The sequence below is a fragment of the Acinonyx jubatus genome, chromosome A2, assembly GCF_027475565.1.
Source record: "Acinonyx jubatus isolate Ajub_Pintada_27869175 chromosome A2, VMU_Ajub_asm_v1.0, whole genome shotgun sequence".
Taxonomy (NCBI): Eukaryota; Metazoa; Chordata; class Mammalia; order Carnivora; family Felidae; genus Acinonyx; species Acinonyx jubatus.
In genome coordinates, this window is record NC_069383.1 from 102,654,687 (window position 1) to 102,675,897 (window position 21,211).

At 54.1% G+C, this 21,211-nt stretch overlaps 1 protein-coding gene across 2 annotated transcripts in view; it reads right to left on the reverse strand.

The window, feature by feature from the left end:
• The window catches only part of VWC2 (von Willebrand factor C domain containing 2), a 124,711-nt gene extending 104,002 nt beyond the window's left edge, over positions 1-20,709 (reverse strand). Inside the window, exons 1-2 of one of the 2 annotated variants that reach the window (XM_027046103.2) lie at positions 20,263-20,695; positions 18,166-18,964 (exon numbers count right to left, since the gene is read on the reverse strand). In XM_027046103.2, the coding sequence (XP_026901904.1) occupies positions 18,166-18,861 (696 nt within the window). In that variant the 5' untranslated portion in view covers positions 18,862-18,964; positions 20,263-20,695. Of the gene's footprint in view, positions 1-18,165; positions 18,965-20,262 lie in introns of both variants that reach the window. The other variant, XM_053218731.1, reaches the window with a different exon arrangement.
• Between the last annotated feature and the right edge of the window lie 502 nt (positions 20,710-21,211).

The following is a 21,211-nucleotide window of genomic DNA, read 5'->3' on the forward strand; positions in this document are numbered from 1 at the left end:
CGTCCTCCTCTAGGAAGGACAGCACAGGAGGACCAGGCCTCTCCTCTCATTACACCTGTCACAGCGCTCAGGTGGCCCGGGAAAGGTTGCTAAGTTGCAAACCACAAAAACCCACCTGCCCGCGTGAACTCAGCAGCCAGGAGCAGAAGATGCAGCCACACAAGTTCAGGGTCACCGGGTCATGGAGGAAGGGTGTGACGGGACCCAGCTGGACTCAGACCAGCTGTTCTCCCTGCTGCCAGTCCCAGCAGCACCCCCCACCCACACAAAGACACGGCCCCGCCTCTGCACCCCCCCAAATGCGGGCACCGCCCTGCCTCTGCACCCCCCCCCCACACACGGGCACCGCCCCGCCTCTGCACCCCCCCAACCCAAACCAGGCACCACCCCGCCTCTGCAACCCCCACCCACACGCAGGCACTGCCGGGGGGGTCCGTCGTATCCTAATGAGAGCACCCCTGCTCAGGATCCTTTGTGCTGGAAACACGGGACCCTCCACCGACAGAGAAGGGGACAGGCCGCCAAGAAGACCGGAAGCTACAGCCCATGATCCCAAGAACCTCAACACTGGGCTTGGCTCAGCAGTCATCGGGGCCCATCGGGCATTCTGGGTGACAGTGACCCTCTTTCTGGCTCATCTCACCGTGCCACATGCACGGTTGGCCCCTCCCCCACCCCGCCACTAGCAGGCGCGGGCGGCTGATCCCACCATCTGGGGGAGGTTCGCCTGCCCTGTGATGCCCCTACATTCCAAGCAGCCGTTCTGACTCTAGCCGCCAGGTCTGAGCACCCCCAAAGCTGCAGTGTCCCCACCTGCCATCCCCTGTTCTCTGTCCCACTGCAGAAACCATAAGTCAGCCCACCCAGTGCATGACTGCATCTGCGACCCGCAACACAGACTGCCAAGGCACGCTTAGGAGTCAAAGGTGGCAACCCTTTCTCCCCTTCCAAAGTTGTCCTTGCCCGGAAAGACAATACGCCAGGCCCAACCTAACTTTAAAACAACAGTACCTCTACTTAGCAAATCACAACCTACATACGGTATCACATGCCTTGTGACAGAAATACCCTTCTTTGCAACATAACGGTTACAAATCCGAGAGAGTCTCAAGCAGGCTCCATGTTCGGCTCAGAGCCTGATGCAGGGGTCCATCCCATAACCCTGTGATCATGACCTGAGCTGAAATCAAGAGCTGGATGCTTAAACGACTGAGCTACCCAGGAGCCCCATGAACACATGCAATTTAGACGCATCGCCTACAAGAACATGTGGGCATTTGAGGAAAAGTCTCCATCCTCAAGGCAGCCGCTATGTGCCAGGAGTGGACAGAACATGGGTTGGATAAGGACAACAGGAACTGGGTTTGAGACTAAAGATAAGCTCTGTGGCATTCCTTCATTTGTCCGAGCCCTGAACCCAGATGGACCAATACCATTTCCACCATTTTCCTGGAAGGTAAGAGCACACGTGAGAGCTGGGACTAGTTTAGAAGACTGTCAGCCGGCCACGCACCCTGGGGCCGGCCTCAGATCCAGGGTCTCCAGTCTGGGAATGCCGTCCTGGCTTCCTCGGCCAACACTGCTCACGCAAATGACAGGTCTCAAAGTGGATCTAAGAAACTTACCCTAACACCTGAAGCAGAGTAAGGAGGGACGGACTTGTCTGAGCACGTTCTCAACAAAGCGACCATAAATACAACGTGCACAGCAGAGGCTCCAGAGAGAGATTAACTTGAGACTAACTGATAATTAGTTAGACCCTCGTAATGCTCAGTAATGACACACGTGTCTGCGTCACACGTACACGGGCACGAAGGACGGTGAACTAAAGACTGAACCTATTTCTATACAAGCAAGTAGGAACAGGAACCATGATTTATAGGTGGGACAATTCTTACAGGCGAAATGATGCCGACACAAGTGGATAGTGCTTCAATCAAGTGCCCTGTACATAAAGATCTAGACCAGACGGGTACAGAAGTGGAGTGGAGAACTTCTGTACGAGTTGTGCATAAGCAGCCGTGTATTTTAGCGCATGTATCTTACGTTCATGAACTCGGTGCCAATTAGGCGCTGATCTGTACGAAGCGCTGCCTTGTGTGATCTGTAACTGCGATTATAACCACTGTAACCACGAGAAGGACCAGGATCCGAAATATTGCAGAAAGCACACTGATTATGAATCTTGGTCCTGCCCGTGTCCCAAATCGCTTCCCACTCTGGGAGGCAGAAACTCACTTCAGGCCCCTCCTCCTACTCCTGCCCGCATGGCAGATTCGTTCACCATTCACTGGCAGGCACCTGTTTTCCTCAAATCTGGCCTAAACGCATCCTCCTGTTCCGTGCTGCCAAAGAGAGCCACTGGCCGGGTGAGAGGCAGACAGTGCTGTGTGTCACCTGAATCCCGTTGCCTGGATGGTGACCACCGCTATATTCCAATCTGGAACTTTCTGCCGCGACTGCTAGAGAAGGTGCCATGAAACCCCACTGCCACCAAATAAATGCACTGGCTCCTGGTGGTTAGGGAGCAACTCTGGGATAAACGCAGATGCTTCCTTAGGAGCAGACAAACGGGAGGCAGCAGCCTCCCCGAACGATTTCCCCTGTTTTCCTACATGGGATTAATTTCAACACAGAGAAGATGAGCTGAGTATAGATCCTTCTCATTGAAAGCCATTCAACGTCAAATAACCTCTTCTCCCCACTTCTCTGTTTCCTCGTCAGCAGAGGTGCTCCAGTAATAACCCCCAAACTTCTGGGTTCTGCAATGACGCAAAGTGAGATTAACACGAAAACAAAGAGGGATGCTGAAATCTGGATTTCCCTCTACTTTCCTCTCTCCTGGTCCTTCCTGTCCTTCAACACCTCTTGAATTCTTCCAGGAGCGCTGGCTTGGAGCAGAATCTCTGGTACCAAGAACCCCAATCCCAGGCTGCCGGTGAGTAATCAACTCATCCCAGGGTGACTCAAGAGCAGGGCAGTGTCCCCATCACATCTGGGATTGTTACGGTAACGGAGCCGGTGCAAATATCCAGGCTCACTAGATACTGACTGAGTCAAGAAAGTGACGGTTAGGGGTGCCTGAGTGGCTCAGTCAGTTAAGCGTCCGACTCTTGATTTCAACTCTGGTCATGGTCTCACAGATCATGAGTTCGAGCCCTAGGTCAGGCTCTGTGCTCAAGTACCAGGGATTCTCTCTCTCCCTCTCTCTGCCCCTCCTCTGCTTGCTCTCTCTTTCTCAAAATAAGTAAATAAACTTTAAAAATTTCAAGAAAAGAACTGAAATGAACTTGGACAGCACATTATGAAAAACATTAAAAAAAAATAAAATCTACAGCGTTGCCTCAGGAAGAGTCGGTCGGCGCCTTATGAACAGGCGCTCAGGGATCAGACACCCACACCCGAGGACAAGGAAATAAAGGTGAATCTCTCTACAGAGAGGGATCAAGATTCGGATTCCACATTTAATCCACTAATGGAAGAGAAGACACAGTCACTAGAATGAGTTGAACACTAAGGCAGTGACTTTACAGAAGGGATCCCAGGGCTTGTAAAGGAATGTTTGGAAACCAAAAGACAAGGTGCACGGCCGGAGCTGAGAAAACACAGCCTCCAGATTCTGGAGCAATCGAGTCCCAGACTTAGGGCACAGATGTCACACCACACTCTTCCTCTTGCATATTTTCTTACCGTTCTCTTCTCTTTGCCTTTAAATAGCTACGATTTGTGCTGAGCAGCTGGGGATCCAGGCCCCCTTACTCACCCAAGGGACAAACTTCTTTTCAAATCCAACTATGGAAGATGTAAGATCTGGACATGTCCAACCTGCAGATTTGGAGCGAGGTACACACGGGTCCTGGGGCTGCGACACCAGGTCCCATCGCCAGCCCCTCAGGCTCCCTGCCCTCCGGACTCCTGCACTCTCAAGGGGAGGTATGAAGAAAATCCCACCACTCACCCCATGCTCAGTCTGGCTAGGGAGCTAGGGCATAAACACACGGGAGAGAAGCTAACAGAATAGCAGACAGTGCCAGATGCTAAGCTGAGCTGGGTGCATATTAAGAATTTTTAAGGCAGGGGCGCCGGGGGGCTCAGTCGGTTTAAGCGTCTGACTGTTGGCTTTGGCTCAGGTCATGATCTCACAGTTCACGAGTTCGAGCCCTGCGTCGGGCTCTGGGCTAAAAATGCAGGGTCTGCTTGGGTTCTCTCCCTCCCTCTCTCTCTCTCTCTCTCTTTCTCTCTGCCCCTCGCCCACTTGTGCTCTCTCTCAAAATAAATGAACTTAAAAAAAAAAAAGAATTTTCCAGGCAAAGTTGTGGGTTTTGGCTGGAACGAGAGCGAAGAGAGAAAACTCCAATACGCAGAGGATGCCATGGGGACAAGATGCCCTTCCCAACGTCCTAAGGCCAACGGGAGCTTTCCAGCGTGTCTTAGGAAGAATGAAAGTAGAGGAGAATGTCTTTCAAGAGGGAGAAATCCTCAGATGCTGAGTAATTACCCAGAAGTGATGAGATTCCTAAGACCTCAAAGGACAGAGATACCCCTAAGACACTTCGCAACTGAACTGATACAGAACCACGTTTTCTACCATCGGCAGGTGCGGGGAGCCCCGGAGCGGAAGGAATGATCCTAAAACTAAGGAGCGTTACTTCTTCAGCGTTTGCGCACCTGAGTTCTGTTTGCACATCCTGACCCTGTCACGGAATTTATCTGACGACCCTGTTGAATTCAGCAACAAGTTGCCAGAGGCACCAACTAAAAACTTTGCTGGGGATGACCGGCAGCTTCCCCAAAGTCACTGTCACATTTTTGTCACCAGATGGCGAAAGCGTCCTTTCCAGCTGCTGAGCGTGCTTTCAAAGTGCCAGGCAGCCACACTTGTTAACGTGTGATGCACTCGGAGGGAAATCACAAAGTCTCCTTCTATTTAAACCACCGGGTCTTATTAGCTTCCGACTGCCAGGAGCTGTGTTATTTGGGAGCTGGAGAAAAATGCTGGAGCGCTGCCTTTCAATTCTGCTTCCCCCCCCCCCCCCCACCTCCCGGGAGTGAAACACACCCCCGAGTCTGGTGAATTGCCAAGAACCTCTGGGGAAGCAGCCTGAACTGGGGGTCTGGTTGGACCACCATGCCTCTCCTGTACAAGCCTCAGGCATGCGTCCCGGGCCTCCCCAGGTCTCCCTGCAAGAAGCCGGGAGATGCTATGCAGGGCACGGCTTTCTTTCCACAGTCCCCTCGAAGCAGATCTCTCCCCAAGGCTACGTCAGGTCGCTTACCTGAAACCGTCTTATTAAACTAGGCAAGGCACCTGCGAAGCTCCATTTCCACACGGGAAAACAGCAGGGTCCTTCAGGGACACCCACACACCTGCCTGCCAGCCTGCATCCTCCAGGCCTTCCATCGGTCAGGACCAGCACGGAGCGCTCGGACCTGCGTGCCCCTCTGCCCTGCCTTCTGTTCCCCAAAGTGAAATGGGCTTGATCCTTGGCCACCTTCCAGCCTCCAACACAAGCCCCTGGCCACCCAGCGACAGAACACTGCTGCTCCCCAGGCCCTGCAGGAGAGATTATTTTTGGTGTTGTTGTTCTCTTTGTCTTTCCACTCTCTGTCAGAGAACGGATTTGCACACAAAGGGACTTAATTAAGAACACTCCCCAGAAGCTGTCAGCTTTTCAGTGAGGGGAAGAAAACCACCCCGCCCACCACACGACAGACTAACAGTACAACAGTCTGACACCCCAACGCCACATCAGAGAGTGGCTTTTCCTTCTTCGTGGTTTAGCTTGTGGCAAGACTGTCTAATCACGTCCTTCAAATCCCCTCGTGACGGATTCCCTCAGATTAACACAGATGACGAGGGAACTCACTTAAGAGAAGGGAAAAAAATGCTGGCCATGTTTACGTGGTGCATTCTGCTTGGTGGCAAACAGCTGAGTAGCTTGGCTAGCAGAACACTGAACATTCTGGAATGTTCTGACCTGACAGATCACACGGTCAGATGAGATGCGAAAAAGACCATGCGGGCTTCCTGTCATGGAGTGTGGGTTTGGGTCCCCCCAAAATTAAAGTTGGAGCCTTAACCCCCCCAGTGGGATGGGAGCTGAGGTCAGGAGGGTGGGGCCCCAAGGTTTGATTCCTGTGCTTCAAATACAAGGAAGAACCTGGCGATCGCGGTCAGCTTTCTCCCTATCATATGAGGACCTGGGGAGAAGGCGGCCGTCTTGAGCCTCAACAGAACCAGAACTTGCTGGTACCATGATGTCGGACTCCCAGCCTCCAGAACTGTGAGAAGTAAATGTCTGTAAACTTCTGCAGTGGGGGCAGACACGTGCCCACAGTGGGCCAGCCCCTGGCCCCCAGACCCTGGCCCGCTGCACACAGAGCAGGGCAGGGAGAGAGGAGAGCCCGTGATCACAGGCAGCCAGACCGGGACCCCCACTGCTGGGATACTGGGTCTGCACAGAGCCCCTCTCCTCTGACCCTCAGAGGAGGGTGCCATTGAGATTTGGGGGGGTTGGTTTACATTAATAGATGCTCTGCTCATTCAGATTCCTAAACTAAGCCCTGAATGGAAAGGACACATTGCCAACTGGGCACTGCCAGCCTGGGGCCAGACTGGGGCGGTAAGGGCCCCAGGGAAAGATGTTGTTAAAGCCAAACTTCACTGTTTTAAAAATGGGAAAATCTACAGCCTCTTGTGTTAGAATAAAGAGTGAAACATAAGTAATCCCTGGAGAGAAAGAAACAGGGCTTGTTCCTCATTTTATACCTAAATGACTAAAATGAAAAATCTCTCAAAGATGGGGCGCCTGTGGGGGACTCAGCCGGTTGAACGTCTGACTCTTGATTTCGGCTCAGGTCATGATCTCATAGTTTGTGAGTTCAAGCCCTGCGTGGGGCTCCGTGCTGACAGCATGGAGCCTGCTTGGGATTCTCTCTCTCTCTCTCTCTCTCTCTCTCTCTCTCTTCCCCTCTCCAGCTTGTGCTTTCTCTCTCTAAATAAATCAACATTGAAAAAAAAAAAAAGCCTTCCAAGGAGTAGGCTTTTAAAAGGTGGGTATGAGGCCGGGATGTGGGATTGGTTCTCTCTGAAGGATCACAAATTCAAAATTTTTTCAGGGGCCCGTCGCATAAGAAAACAAGGTGGTGAACCAGGTGCATGATAGCGAGTGGTGGGGACTGGGGCACGCTAGGAAACTTAACACGCTGAAACCCATAGGCACATCTCATCCTAACAACACACACACACACACACACACACACACACACACACACACACACCAGAAGAAAACAGAACCATGCCACTCCGTGTTGGCATTCTTCCTTCGAGACGGCAGGAATAAGGCTCGTCCTCGGCAGGGAGGAACAAAGACGACCCAAGAAGCACGTCTGTCTCCTCTGCCCAGAGCTGGCCAGGCTCCAGGAACAGGGCCCACGCTTCCCAGCTATCAGGTGGCCACGCAGACACCTGTCTGGACAACATGTGAGGTCAGAGTCTGACTGTCCTGAAGCTCCGTTCCGTGCACAGCAGTTGCTGATTCCCGGGAAGGTGCTGGACCGCGGCCCAAGCCCAGGGCTCACGCCGTTGGCCCCGCGCTCCTTTCCAAAGCTGAGCCTCTTCCAGAGCGTCCTGGAATTACAACAGGATGCTGCCAGCCTGTTCTTCTCCAGATAGGGAAGTCCCTGTCCGCGGTGGAGAAGACATGACAGGGCTCACTCACAAAGACATCCTCTTGGCTCTTAGGTCCCTGAGAGCCAACCCTGGCGGTCACCAGGTGCAAGATGAGCTTTTTTCCTTGGCTTCCTGGAGGGCACGGGGACCAGAGGGGATCTCCGCCCTCAGCCGGAGGTGACGTGAGCCGAGTTGATCCCTCAGGCTGCCTGTGTCCCGGCTCTTCACAGGCCCAGGGGAAGCCAGTGGCCTTGTCTGATTTCTTTCTCTTCCAGTCTACCCAGCCCTGAAATGACTGCATGTGTGACATGGCTAAGCCACCAGCGGGTCAAAGAACACGTGTGCAGGGCATCCTGGCCACTGAGGACTCCCTGCCCCGTGGCTGTGGGGACAGAGATGCCCCTGTGACAACCTGTCCACTGGCCCAGGGCCAAGTGTCGCTCAGAATATAACCATCAATGATTCAAGAGTGGGACCAGGAGCCCAGCTATAGCTTCTGATACCTTCACGGGAATTAATAAGTAAGAGTCGTGGCTTGTTTGAAACTAAATTTGTGTTTTCTCTGCCCTAAGCCTCCTACTGAGATACTGAAGGACGGCATTCAAAAGTAAAATATGAGAAGTTGTTTTTAAAGCTGAACAAGGGAGATACATTTGTGTAGCATGTCAACCTTTGAGGAAAGCAAAAAGGCAAAATGGGAGGACCAATCGTTCTGGTACACTTTGGTAGAGACATTACTATTTATTTCTGAGCTGCCTCACGGACAACAGGTACCGAGAGCCAAGAAGGAGGGGCGTATCATCTTGAAGTGATCTGAAGTTTAAAAAAAAAATTTTCCCAACGTTTTTATTTATTTTTGAGAGACAGAGAGGCAGAGAAAGAGCGGGGGAGGCAGAGAGAGAGAGGAGACACAGAATCTGAAGCAGGCTCCAAGCTGTCAGCACAAAGCCCGACGCCGGGCTCGAACTCACGAACCCATAAGATCATGACCTGAGCTGAAGTCAGACGCTTAACCGACTGAGCCACCCAGGTGCCCCGAAATGATCTGAATTTTATTACAGGAGGGGCAGGAATGATCACCCACAGGCAAAGGGAGCTTGGTGGCGTCTGTGATCAGCAGTCCTGGAAAGCAGGAGGGCCTTTGCAACTGCTTACCTATGGCATGATTTGGCCTAAAGCTGAGCTAGCTGCCCCCACCCCCTGCCCTGGTAATAACTTTTTTCCAAGAACATTTACCAGTTGTATCTGATGGCATTTCCCGTTTGTTTAAGGATAAAGTTGGAACTCAAAATCCGTATCTGTAGTCCAGGTGTTCAATTCTAGCACTCTGGACGTTGGTTATCAGGGGCCATTCTCCACCCTGTAGGATTTTGGCAGCATGTCTGGCCTCCACTCATTGGATGTCAGTAGCATCCCACCCCGCCCCAGTTTTGACCACCAAAAACGTCTGCACCCATTGAACAAGTCCCCACAGGGGCAACATGACCCTCAGCTGAGAACCACTGGTCTATGCTTCAGTGAACAGTAACTTTTCTTCCATTCCTTCTTGACTCTGTGACTTGGCTTCCCAGGTCATGTTCTCCTTCCTGAGTTTCATCCTTTACACTGCATTTTGAAGTTCCTTTACTTATGGTTCGTTTGGTGGTGTGCTCTATTTTTGTTTAAAAATATCTTCATTCGGCCTCCTTCCTGAGGGATAGTTTTGCTGGATACGTAAATTGGATTAACTCTTCTTTTCTCTTTGTTCTTTAAACATGTTCTTCTACTGTTTGGGGTCTTTCTACCAGTGATAAGAAGTCAGCTGTCGGCCTAGTTACTGTTATTTTGAAGGTAAAGTCTGTTTTCTCTGGATGCTCTTAAAATCTTTTGCCTTCAGTGCTCTGCAGTCTCACTATGGTATGGCTATGGGTGAATGTATTTTTGTTTATCTTTCTTTTTTTAAATATTTTTTAATGTTTATTTATTTTTGAGAGAGAGACAGAATCGAGCAGGAGAGGGGGAGAGACAGAGGGAGACACAGAATCCAAAGTAGGCTCCAGGCTCCGAGCTGTCAGCACAGAGCCCGATGCAGGGCTGGAACCCAGGAACCTGGAGATCATGACCTGATCTGAAGTCAGATGCTTAACCAACTGAACCACCCAGGTGCTCCTGTTTACCTTTCTTTAAATTCCTAGGGATTCATTAATTGGAAAATCAAGGTCTTTCAACTAGAATGTCTGGCATTCCATCCCTCTATTTTTCCTGTATTTTCTACTACCTCTTCCAGAATTCTGATCTGATCCATGTTAACTCTTCTCTGTCCTCCATGTAACAAAGCATCTCCTTCCTATGTTCCATCCGTGTGTCCATATTTCACTCTGGGTGACTTCTCCAAATCTTTCTGCTAGTTCGTTGAATTAGCTTATAACCTGTACCTAATGTAAAGCCGAACCCTCCCATTGATTATCAATTCAAACTATTATATACTGCTGTATACAAGTTCTACCTGATTCTTCTTCAAAACCAATCAGTATTGGGAATATACTTGTTTTGTCTATCTATGCATTTTATTTCAACATAGAGTTTTTGCATATTAAATAGTCTCATTTTTATTCCAACATCTGGGTCTCACTGGATTACTTTAGTCTCAGCAAACTCTTGCTTACGATGCCCCTTCTTGTGTGTAATTTTAATTTTGCTATCACATTCTTTGGAACGCTATTTGTGGGGATTCTTTGTGGCCCCGGGGGGAGGGTGCATTCCTCCTGGGGACATTTGTTTCTATCAGACACCTGTCGGCATTGCCAGCCAGGGATGCCCCCCCCTCCGCCCCTCACCTTTAAGCACAAATACCCCACCTGGATTTTCTGGACCATCCAGGGAAGCAGCTTCATGCTCGTAAGACAGCACACGCACTAGATACAGCAAATGTTCAGAGAAAACCTGTCAGCTCAACTCAGCCCTGAGGCCCATCCAGGGGGGTCTGTCTGCACTCCTCCTTTGCAGGACATGCTTTTTGGGGGAGCATGGTCTTATGAGATACACCCCAGTGTGACGTTCTCTCTCCCTGGGGCCATGGGCTTGTCAGGTACCCCAGCCTCAATCCCAGGCATCAGACGATGCTCTCAGATGGTCACCACTGCAAGGTTGACTTTCCTGTCTGGATTTTACCTCTAGGGATTAATTTTTCTCAATTTTTTTTTTCCCATTTAAGCTGTGCTTTTAAGAAGATGAGTGGGTTTTTTTTTAATGTTTATTTATTTTTGAGAGAGAGAGAGAGAGAGACAGAGCATGAGTGGGGGAGGGGCAGAGAGAGAGGGAGACACAGAATCCAAAGCAGGTTCCAGGCTCCAAGCCGTCAGCACAGAGCCAGACGTGGGGCTCGAACCCACAAACTGTGAGATCATGATCTGAGCAAAGTCGGGTGCTCAACCGACTGAGCCACGCAGGCACCCCAAGATGTGTTTTCTATGATATCTGGGATTTCATGAGTTTTGTTAAGTGCTGGGTTTTCGGGCTATTAGTTTTCTCTATTCCCAGGCAAAGGGTGGTCTCACCATGTTTAAAGCAAAATCCTTTCCGCCATAACCAGAGATTATGGCACAGAGCCACACGGCTTCTTAATTTTCCATCCCTATGCTTCTCCATGGGCCTCGGGCTTCTGAGAGAACTCACAGGGCCATGGGCAGATGCCTGACATCATCCTTTTCTGCAGATTCGAAAGGCACTCCGTGTCCTGGCCGCACCCCAGTGCCCGACAGAAATAGAATGAGAAGTGAAATCCAGCTGGCAGGATCTCAGGCTTGGAACAGAAACAGCAAAAAAAGGATTTCCAGCTATGTGGTCAGAAGCATACCACAAAGGATGGCTGTAGGGCACACAGGCTAGGTGGAAAAGCATCATCTTCCACCCAAACTCACAATTGTGCTCTTTGAGACAAACTCTTCTCCTCTTCCCCCTAGAAACCTGTCCCAGGCTTGCCCTGTCATTTAAAAACAAACCTTCGACAAGCGTCTAGATGGGCAGCTTCCAGCTGGGTGCCTTGCAGAGCCCCATGATGCTTCTCACAGCACATCACACACCTTGTGGTCACTGCCTGCGACGTTGGGGTCACTGCCCGTTTACTGGGGGCACTTCAAGGTTTGGCGTTATGTCTCCAGGATCGTGTCCAAAGCCTGGCAAATATTTACCCCCCAAAATATATTTAAAAATGTTTTCTTTTGAGGTTTGTTTTTGAAAGAGAGACAGACTGTGAGTGGGGGAGGGGCAGAGAGAGAGAGGGAGACATGGAATCCGGAACAGCCTCCAGGCTCTGAGCTGTCGGCACAGAGTCTGACATGGGGCTCGAACTCACAAAGTGTGAGATCGTGGCCTGAGCCGAAGTTGGACGCTTAACCGACTGACCACCCAGGCACCCGCAAAAAAATATTTTTGAATTAAAAAATGCAAGAAGAAATTCTTGTTGGGATTGATCAGATTTGGAGATACCTTCCACCAAAGGAAATATTTATGGGAAAACCCCGGAGAGGCCCTCCCTAATGCTGAACCTCCACAGTCCATCTTCCCAGGGACTAAAAACCCTCCAGGGGGGTAGTCACCTCCCACAAGAGGCACGCTCACCAGGGAAGCCCCCAGAAACCATATTCACCTGGCTGCAGGCTTATTCTCTCTCTCTCTTTTTTTTTTTAGTTTGTTCAGAGCTTTGAAGGCTCAAATTGCCTTCACGTATATCTCATTTACTTCTCATAAACTGAGAGATAAGCAGGATACTCTTTACTTTGGACCACTGGAAAATAGGAGGCTCTGAGAATTGTTCAGGGGTACGAGAATGAAACAGAACAAGGGCTCACACAGACATCTTTAGAGGGTTAAGTGCTCTGTCCTAGAGGACGCTGAGACCCTCCACTCACACTGAAGGAGGCGGACACTCAAGATGTCCTACTCGGAAGGACACAGATACTTATTTTGTTCCAGATGGCCTGAGTCAAACCCACAAAAATAACCCCTTGGCCAAGTTGGCCCAGCACTGGACACAAATGTGGGGCAGGTGTCCCAAACCTGTTCGAGCTTTCCCTTCTCCACGTACCTGGGATTCTCGTGGTCACACACAAGATGCCACTTCATGACCATATGGTCACAGGCATAAGATGGCATAGTTGGAAGGGCAACAGTCTAGGACTCAGATCCTGGTTCCATCATTTACTAGCTCCATAACTTGGATCAAGTCACTTAACCATGTTGAATCTTAAAGGTCAACACCTGGCCACATCTGAAAGTTTCAGAGAAAGCATACGGACTTCCCCCTTTAAAACAATTGTTACTCTTAGGGAGCCTGGGTGGCTCAGTCAGCTGAGCGTCTGACTTCAGCTCCGGTCATGATCTCGCACTTCATGAGTTTGAGCCCGACCTCGGGCTCTGTGCTGACAGCTCAGTGCCTGGAGCTTGCTTTGGATTCTGTGTCTCCCTCTCTCTCTCTCTCTCTCTCTCTCTCTCTGCCCCTCCCCTGCTAGTGCTCTGTCTCCCTCTCTCTCAAAAATAAATAAGCATTAAAAAAATTTTAAAACAAACTGCTACTGTTTAAATGGCTTTGGGCAAGAAAGGCAGAAACCGACAGGTCCAGAATTGAGAAAATCTTACTCAGAACCCAAGCAAACTCAGGCTTAGCAACAACACAAGCATCCGGCCGACTAGAGAACATTAGCTTTACGCAGCTTGAGTCATTGTACTTTGCAAAGGTAAATAATAATAGTATCGTTTTATGTTAAGTAACATCAACCGGAAGAACGGAAATAAATACCATGCAACTGAAAAATATGATGAATGTGTCTCTCTCCTGGCACCTTTTCATAATTGCAATAGAGATCTACTTGGAGCTTTTGATTCCAGATTTCATGGAGGAAGTTTTTTCATTACTAAACTTCTGGAAAGGAGATTCTCCAGCAGGGTTAATCATGGGTCAGACACTGACGCCCTGGGAGAGCCTGGGCTCCCCGGCGGCCCCACACCCCCGTGCCTGCCGATCTCTGTCCAGCTGCCTCTGGTTCAACAGGCCTCTCGCTTTGAAAAACAGGCGAGCAAGCAGTACTTATTAATAATGCAGCGTCTCTTTTTCTTCAAAGACTTCCACAATTGCTAATCAGAGTTCCTGATCACTACGAGAGCCACCGCGGACAGGCGGAACTGGCATCACACGACCCAGAAGCCAAGACGCGAGCAGTGTTCGTGTTCCTGGAGGGCCTTATCCACAGGCGGGGTTGTATAAATTGCTTAGACGCTACAAAGCACCGGGACAATCTTGCAGACCCCCGCTTCTAACCTCACAGTCCCCCAGGGCATCAGGAGACCCCGTGAGGGGAACAACTTAATTTTGCGGCTCAAACTGCGATCGTTTTCTGTTGGTAAACTCCAAATCTGACCTGCTGCCTGCCTTTCTGCCTGGTAGTCATCGGGGCAGATCTGAAACTGCTCCAGGGAGCCCCCACCGGAGAGCCGCTCATTAGTTGTGTCTGGCTCACAGATCTACCGCCATAAACAGTACAGTAGGTCCTAACAGCGCTCGGAATGGAATAGGCACAGAACGACAGTGGTTTAGGTGGTCTGCCTGCCTGGCTATGCTTCTCGGGCAGTGAGTTTATCACCAATCACCCCTGCACCTTCTTTATAAATTCTTTCTTCAATCGTACTTGCCAGGGAGGCTTCCCCTGGCCACAGTCCTTGTATCTCCTTGGGCTCGTCCACGTGAGGTCAACTCTGGCCTCTGACACCTGTTACGGCTATGTTACAGCCTGGACTGTGCCCTCCCTCCCGAATTCTCAGGTTCAGGTGCCAACCCCCAGTACCTCCAACTGTGACCGTATTTCGAGACAAAATCTTTACAGAGGCAATTAAGTTAAAATGAGGTCATCCAGGTGGGCCCCAATCTAATATGACCTGTGTGAGGAGACTGGACACAGACGCACACAGAGCGTGAACTTGGTGAGGACACAGGGAGAAGACGGCCGTCTACAACGCCAAGGAGTGAGGCCTCCGAAGAAACCAACCCTGCCCCCACCTTGATCTCGGACGCCCAGCCTCCAGAACCGTGAAACAATAAATCTCTATGGTTTAAGCTGCCTGGTCTGTGGTCCTTTATGACGGCAACGCCAGCAAATGAGCATGTCCCAGGAAGCAGAGAACACGTGAAAATGCCATTCGTTTAAAAAAAAAAAAAAAAATACAAACCAGCAGACCAGGCTTCCTCCTCCAAAGTTGGATACCTGCTCGTGTAAGTTGAAGAACAGGCCACTTGGTGGAATTTGAGAGGCAGTGGAGAAAACTCCACCAGCAACTACATTTTTACGTGGCTACACGTAAAAATTAAGTTGCAAACATTCCTAGAAACATGAGGATGTTACTCTAGTCATTATCAGCGTAAGGGGATTTCGTGGGCGCGGCGAGTGAGGTCTTCCGCTGACATCTGGCCGAGATTATCAGCCAGGCTGCGAAGAAGAGGGATTGTGATGGCGTCTGTAGGGAGCAGGGAGAGGAGGGAAAAGACGAAACTGTGAAAATTGGGCAAAGAGCCACGTGCCCAAGAAAGAGCAGCCCAGGAAGACAGAGGGAAGCCGCCTCGCAGAGGCCAGATGCACAGCATCACAGGCACCAGGCAGGATCTGTTTCCCAGACAGATGCCCAGAGTGAGCCCCCAGCCTTCATCACTACCTCCCTCTCTCTGGGGAAGCACCGAGCAGACGCCTCAGACGCCCGTGTGCCTCCCAGGGAAGGAGGCCCAGCACTGGCCTCCCTTTCCCCTCCTTCCTTGCTGCGGTGACCAGCATTCCAAGCAAGACACACACGGACCACAACCCCCGTTTCCTTAACCTTTTCTTGGGAGAAGAGCAAAGCGCTTCAGACAGAACGTGCTCTCCTTTTCCACTGCCCGCACACGGTGCTGTGCAAACTACAGACCACACTAGCGGAGCTCTCGCTGAAAGCCCAGAACCTCCAGAGCAGAGAGGTGGACAGTGGTCGTGCCCGGGCACTCGGCACCGCAGCTGGGCGCAACTGCAACCCCTAGTCACAGAAACGAGCATGACATACACATCGTGCAGAATGAAGTCATTAGGGGGTTGTATGTGTTAGGGGAGCAAGCGCGTCACCGAACGTGTAGAAGCTTTGCAACATTCATGCACGTGTCCATCCTGGCAGCAGCTGATGACTGGATGAAAGCTGAGAATGAAGTACCACTTGGAGACGAGAGATGTACTTAACACTCAAAAGAGAGGTTCACGGTACCTTAATTCTTCCCAAGATTATCATCTCTCCAATCTCCCGTTTGTTGCCAACATCCCCCATCTCCAGAGGCTGCAACACATTCTGCTTCCTGACCACCAATTTTTGAATCACCTACGAGTCCCCCCCACCCCCACCCCCTCCCCGGCTCACAAAGGCAGCTCCGTGGCACCCAGCACTTAGCGATGCATTACTCCAACACAAGTTTGAATTCTTCTCTCTGTCTGTCATCTCAGGCAGATGACTGGCCACCCTGTGATGTGTCTGGGATTTTTAGATCGAAATGCAGCTGACTTCGTGAGACTCTTTTAGGAAATGACTATAAAACAAGATACAATGCAACCAACAAATGCAATCGATAAAAAGTAACGACTTGCCTTTGTTCTTATAACCCTGAGAGATTTTTCTCATGAGCCTAAAACTCAAGAGAATTATTTTGTTGGGCCCATGCCTACAGCCCCGGCCCAGGCCAACATGGAAGTACCTCTGGGTAGGGAAGATACCTCTTCCCAGGGTAGATACCTACCTCTGGGTAGGGAAGGTACCTGGGTTTTTCCAGGACCTTTGCTTCAGCACCAACACACCTGGGGAGACGTGTGCCCAGGTTCCCACTAGCAAGGGAGCCTTGTGAGGGCAGGGCGCCTACCTAACTCCTGGTGTATGGTCAGGGTCTGGTTCATAGGAGTTTCTCGACAAAGTTGTCTTTGTTTCTTCGAAGGGCTGGAGTGAACAACTGTGCTAAACAGGCTGGCCTGGGGATGCATCCTGGGCATGAGGCCGTTAGAGCTCCAACCAGCCTTAGCTATCAGATGAGGAAAACAACCCCAGAGGAAAGATGCGATTTGTCCTTGTCGTGCTGGTTAGTGGCAAGGCCAGGATGCACACCTGTGTTTCCCTACTCTAAATCCCAGCACTCCTTCCACACTCGCTACCTTAGCTACAGATCAGTCCTTCCTGGCTTTCTATTTCTACCACACCAGGGATTGATTCTTCAAATTCCTTAGGGGCCATTACATCCTGGGCATATCCTGAATGTGTGGATCTCGGAGGCTGGGCTCCGGGGGCCTCCAGCAGGATTCCTTCCCCCCTGCCTTCCCTCCCTGCTCAGTGCTGGGGGCTGCAGGCCCCAGGACGCCCCCTGTCACCCAGGAAACCCTCTCTCTGCCCAGCCAACAGGCCACGTGTCCAGACAGGCCTCCCTTGGGGGGTCTGGATGAAGATCTGTGTAGTTCTGCCCAGGCCACGGAGTGGGGGAGAGGCAGGGCTGTTACAGTTCCCCAAGGGACCAGCACGTGCAAGAGGCCAGCATCTCCATCCAAACCTGTGCCCCAGAGGGGCTGGGCTTCTGTTTCACATAACAGCATGTAAGGGGGAAAGCAGACAATGTGCACTAGCACAGCTCGGCCTGACTCATGAGTCTGCTCCTTAACGGCAACCTTGTCTTCACCCTGTTATTTAAATATTCTGTGCCTCAGTTTCCTCTTCCCCATCAACCAGAGATCACAGGTAAGCATCTGTTTCACAGTATGTTACGAGGTTGAACCACGTTAACACAAGGGAAAAGCGCGGCCTGCAGCCTGACGCACAGTAGGCGCTCAGGAGATGGCCAGCGCTGTAAACACTATTACTAGTATGCCCCTAAAATAATAATAATGATGATGATAATAATAATAACCCTAAACTGCACTTTCTGGTTTTTGCCATCCACTGTGTTTTGGCATCCAATGAGCAAGCATTTTCTTTTCCTTTTGAGGACATTTGCATGATACTCCAACCCATAATCTGGGGAGATGGCTTATTTATAGGAATGGTCTCCCTTAATTAGCTATTAGCAGAAGACTATACCCCAAATGGCACGCCGAATTACCCCGTGTTTGGAAACAGGTTGAGCATTTCAGCGGCCCCGCTTTTTAAATCAGAAGCAGCGGATTACCAGGGACAGCACAGCCAGTTAGTGCTGGGGGGGGGGGGGTGGCGGCCGTCCCCTCAATGCCGTGGGCCTCACCCTCTCCAAACCGTTTCACGGCGAAGACCCGAGGAATTAATGTGGATCGGCCACTTTGCCTTAAAGATTACCTCCGCTCTGAAAAGACAGATCGTGTTGAGGGGACGCGAGCACAGCGCTGTCCGCCTCTGGGAACCAGAACGCGCCTCTTCTTCAAAGTGGGGGCGCCTAGCGCGCGGGGAGGTTTCACCCCGCGGCGGGAGGTGCAAAGTGGCCCCGGCGGGCGCTCGCCTCTTACCACGAACTCCTCCAGAGTCTGGTAGGTCTTGCCCCGGAACTCGCAGTAGTTCTTCCTCTCCTTGCACTGCGGACAGCACTGGCTCGTGTCGACGTGGATGCAGCGCGGGTGCAGCCGCGGGCACTCGGGCTGCGCGCACAGCGGCCCCTCCTCGGTGCACAGGCACGGGCAGGCCGAGGGGCCCGGCGCGAACTTCTCCCCGATGGCGTACACGAAGCCGCTCTCGTCCACGCAGCCCTTTCCGCGGTAGTCCGGGTACGCGTACTCCTCCGGCGGTTCCGGCGTGGGCGCCAGGTCCGGGCCGGCCGCGTCCTGGGCGGCGGCGGCCGGGGGCTCCCCCTGCGGGGTGTCCCCGCGGGCCCGGCCCTGCAGGTCCCCGGCCTTGGCGCCCCCGCCCTGGGCGGCCCAGGCCTGCTTCTGCTTGCTCCACGCCTCCCGGCCGGCGAGCCCGCGGCCGCCCTTGCTCTTCCAGTCCCGGCCGCCGCCGCCCTCGTCCCTCGCGGGGCGCCCGAGCTCGCTCACCCGCCCCGGGCCGTCCCGAGACGCGTGCTCGCGCTTCTCCTGGCCCGGCTGCTCCGGCGCCTGGGCCAGCTTCTCCAGCGGGATGCTCGGACTGCACAGAGCCACCATCAGGCAGCAGGTGACCAGGAGGGAACTGGACAGCGCGCCAACTGCCATCGCAGTGGAGCTGGGCATCCCCTACCACGTCCCGGCGGGCGGGCGGGCGGGGAGCGCGGCCGAGGGGCGAGTCGCATTCACAGCCCGGGGGCGCGCCGCCGCCAGCCGGGAGCCGCCGTCCCTGCGGAGAGAACAGCAGCACAGCTGAGCCCCGCGGCCCGCGCGCGCCCGGCCCCCACCCGGCCCCGCGCCGCCCGGCCCCGGCAGCGCTCTAGAGGAACGAGCCGCGCGGCGCGGGCGGGGGCAGCATGCCCAGCGTCGGGGCCCCGCCGGCCCCCCAGACCTCACAGATGGGGCACGCGGACGTGGCGGCGGGGTCTCCGGGAGACGCCGGCCGGCGGCGTTTCTCCCGCGGCCGCGGCTAGCGGTGGGGACGGCCCTGGGCGGGTGGCGGAGCCGCGGCTGCCGGAATGCAGCGAGCCGGTCCCGCGCCCCCCTGCGAAACTCGGATGGAGCCACATAATCCGGGAGCCCGGGGTGTGCCCCCTGGGGTGCCAGCCACGCGGTCTCAAAGGTTACTCAATGGAGAATTCCGCAGTGGAGTTGGGCACGGGAGACCGTGCGGGAGGATATGGGGGGACCCCCCTGGCTCTCCTTGGGGCCTTTGGGGAACGGGGAGGGAGGGGGTTAACAGAGCTCCCAGGACCCCGTGATTCATTTCCCAACAACTTTTTAAATGCCTGCTGGACAGGGAGCAGAAGCCACATCCCCGCCCTCCTCCCCTGGCCCAGAAGCTCGGGAGGATGTCCCTAACCGCCCCCGGCGGCGGGCTCGGGGGTCCCGGAGGCTTCGGCTCCCCCACGGGTCCCCCCGCGCCCTGCCAGCCGCTCAGCGACTCGGACCGTTGGCGAGAGATCCCCGAGCGGGCCGCAGCGCTGGGTTCGTGATCGCTTTCACCCGGGGTTGGGGGGGGGGGGGGAGGTCGTAGCGGTGGAGCCCGAAGTGCCCAGGCAGCACCAAGCAGTGCGTTGGGGGAGCTGGGGGTGCAGGGCGGGAGCGAGTCCCTTTCACTCTCCCCATCTCCCAAAGCCTCTCTGGATCCCAAAGTTTCTGCCGCCCAAAGGGGCCACGAGAACCCTAGACGCGGGCAACCCAGCCTCTCCCCACCTCGCCGTCCATCCTCCACCCCTCCACCCATCGCGCTCCAGGGGGTCTTTACCCCGCCCCCTCCCACCGCCCAAACCCCCCTCCCGGAGACCTGGAACGACCGTGCCCTGTGCTCACTCCCAGCCCCGGCTCTATGGACCGCAGCCCAGGGCGAGCCACCAGATTACAAACTTGGGGTCGGGGGTTCGGGAGGATGGGGTCCTCCCGAGCAGCCAGAGGGTGGAGCGGTGCCCCGGGCGCGTCCCGGCGCGCTGGGCGCCGACACCCCACATGCACCCTTGGGCCCCGGGGGCGGGCGCGCAGCCTACATACATGAGCGCAGGGCGCGGGCGGGACGCCGGGCTCGCGGCGGGCTCCGGGGCGGCAGCGGCGGGCGCGGTCCCGGGGCGCCGGCGCCCATCCTCCTGCCCGCGGGGGAGCCGCGCGGGGCGCAGCGCGGTGAGGGCAGCCCCACCTGCGCGCTCCGCCCGGCGCGTGCACCCGGCTAGGGCGGCTCCGCGGGCTTGCCCGGCGCGCTGCCCAACTCGCGTCCGCGCCCGCGCCGCCCTCTGCCGCTCCGCCCCGGGTCTCGTCCCCGCGGCTCCGCCGCCGAGCGCGCCCTGGGGCCGCCGGGCTCGGCCTCGCCTTCTCCAGCCGCGGGGCGCGGGGAGGTCGCCGCGCCAGGTGACCGGAGGCCGGGCCGCCGCGGCGCGTCGGAGGGAGCCAGGAGAAGCCCGGAGCGCGGCGGGCGGGCGGCCGGGCGAGTGGCACCGGGCCGGCCAGGGAGCCCGCGCGCCCGCCTCCCGCCCCGCGCGCTCCCCGCTCCCTCCGCGGCGGCCCCCGATTTCTCGCCAGGCGTCGCTGCGTCGGCCTGGCGCCGCGGGGAGTCGGGGACCTCCCGCCCCCTTGCTCCCGCGCCCGGCAGCGCGACCCACCTGTCAGTCCCCCGCGCGGCCGCCTGCCCACCCCGGCTGCCATTCTCCTGCCTCGTCACTCACTCTCCACTGCGCCTTTCATCCGCGCCTTTTTCTTTCCTTGATTCTTTTCTTCAATTTCTTCCTTCCTAATTACCCCCCACCCCCCGGCCTTCCTGCCTGTGGACAGCTTGGTTTGGCCCCTGTTGAAAACCCCGAGCCAAACTGTTCGATTTGGAATTCGCAGGCCGCGTTAGCTTAGCCGACTGTCGCGAGTTATTTTCCTCTTTACAGGCGGAGACACAGAGGTGTATAGACGGGTGAGAGTAAGAAACGCATAAAAATCCGGACAGCGTCCCTTCTGAATC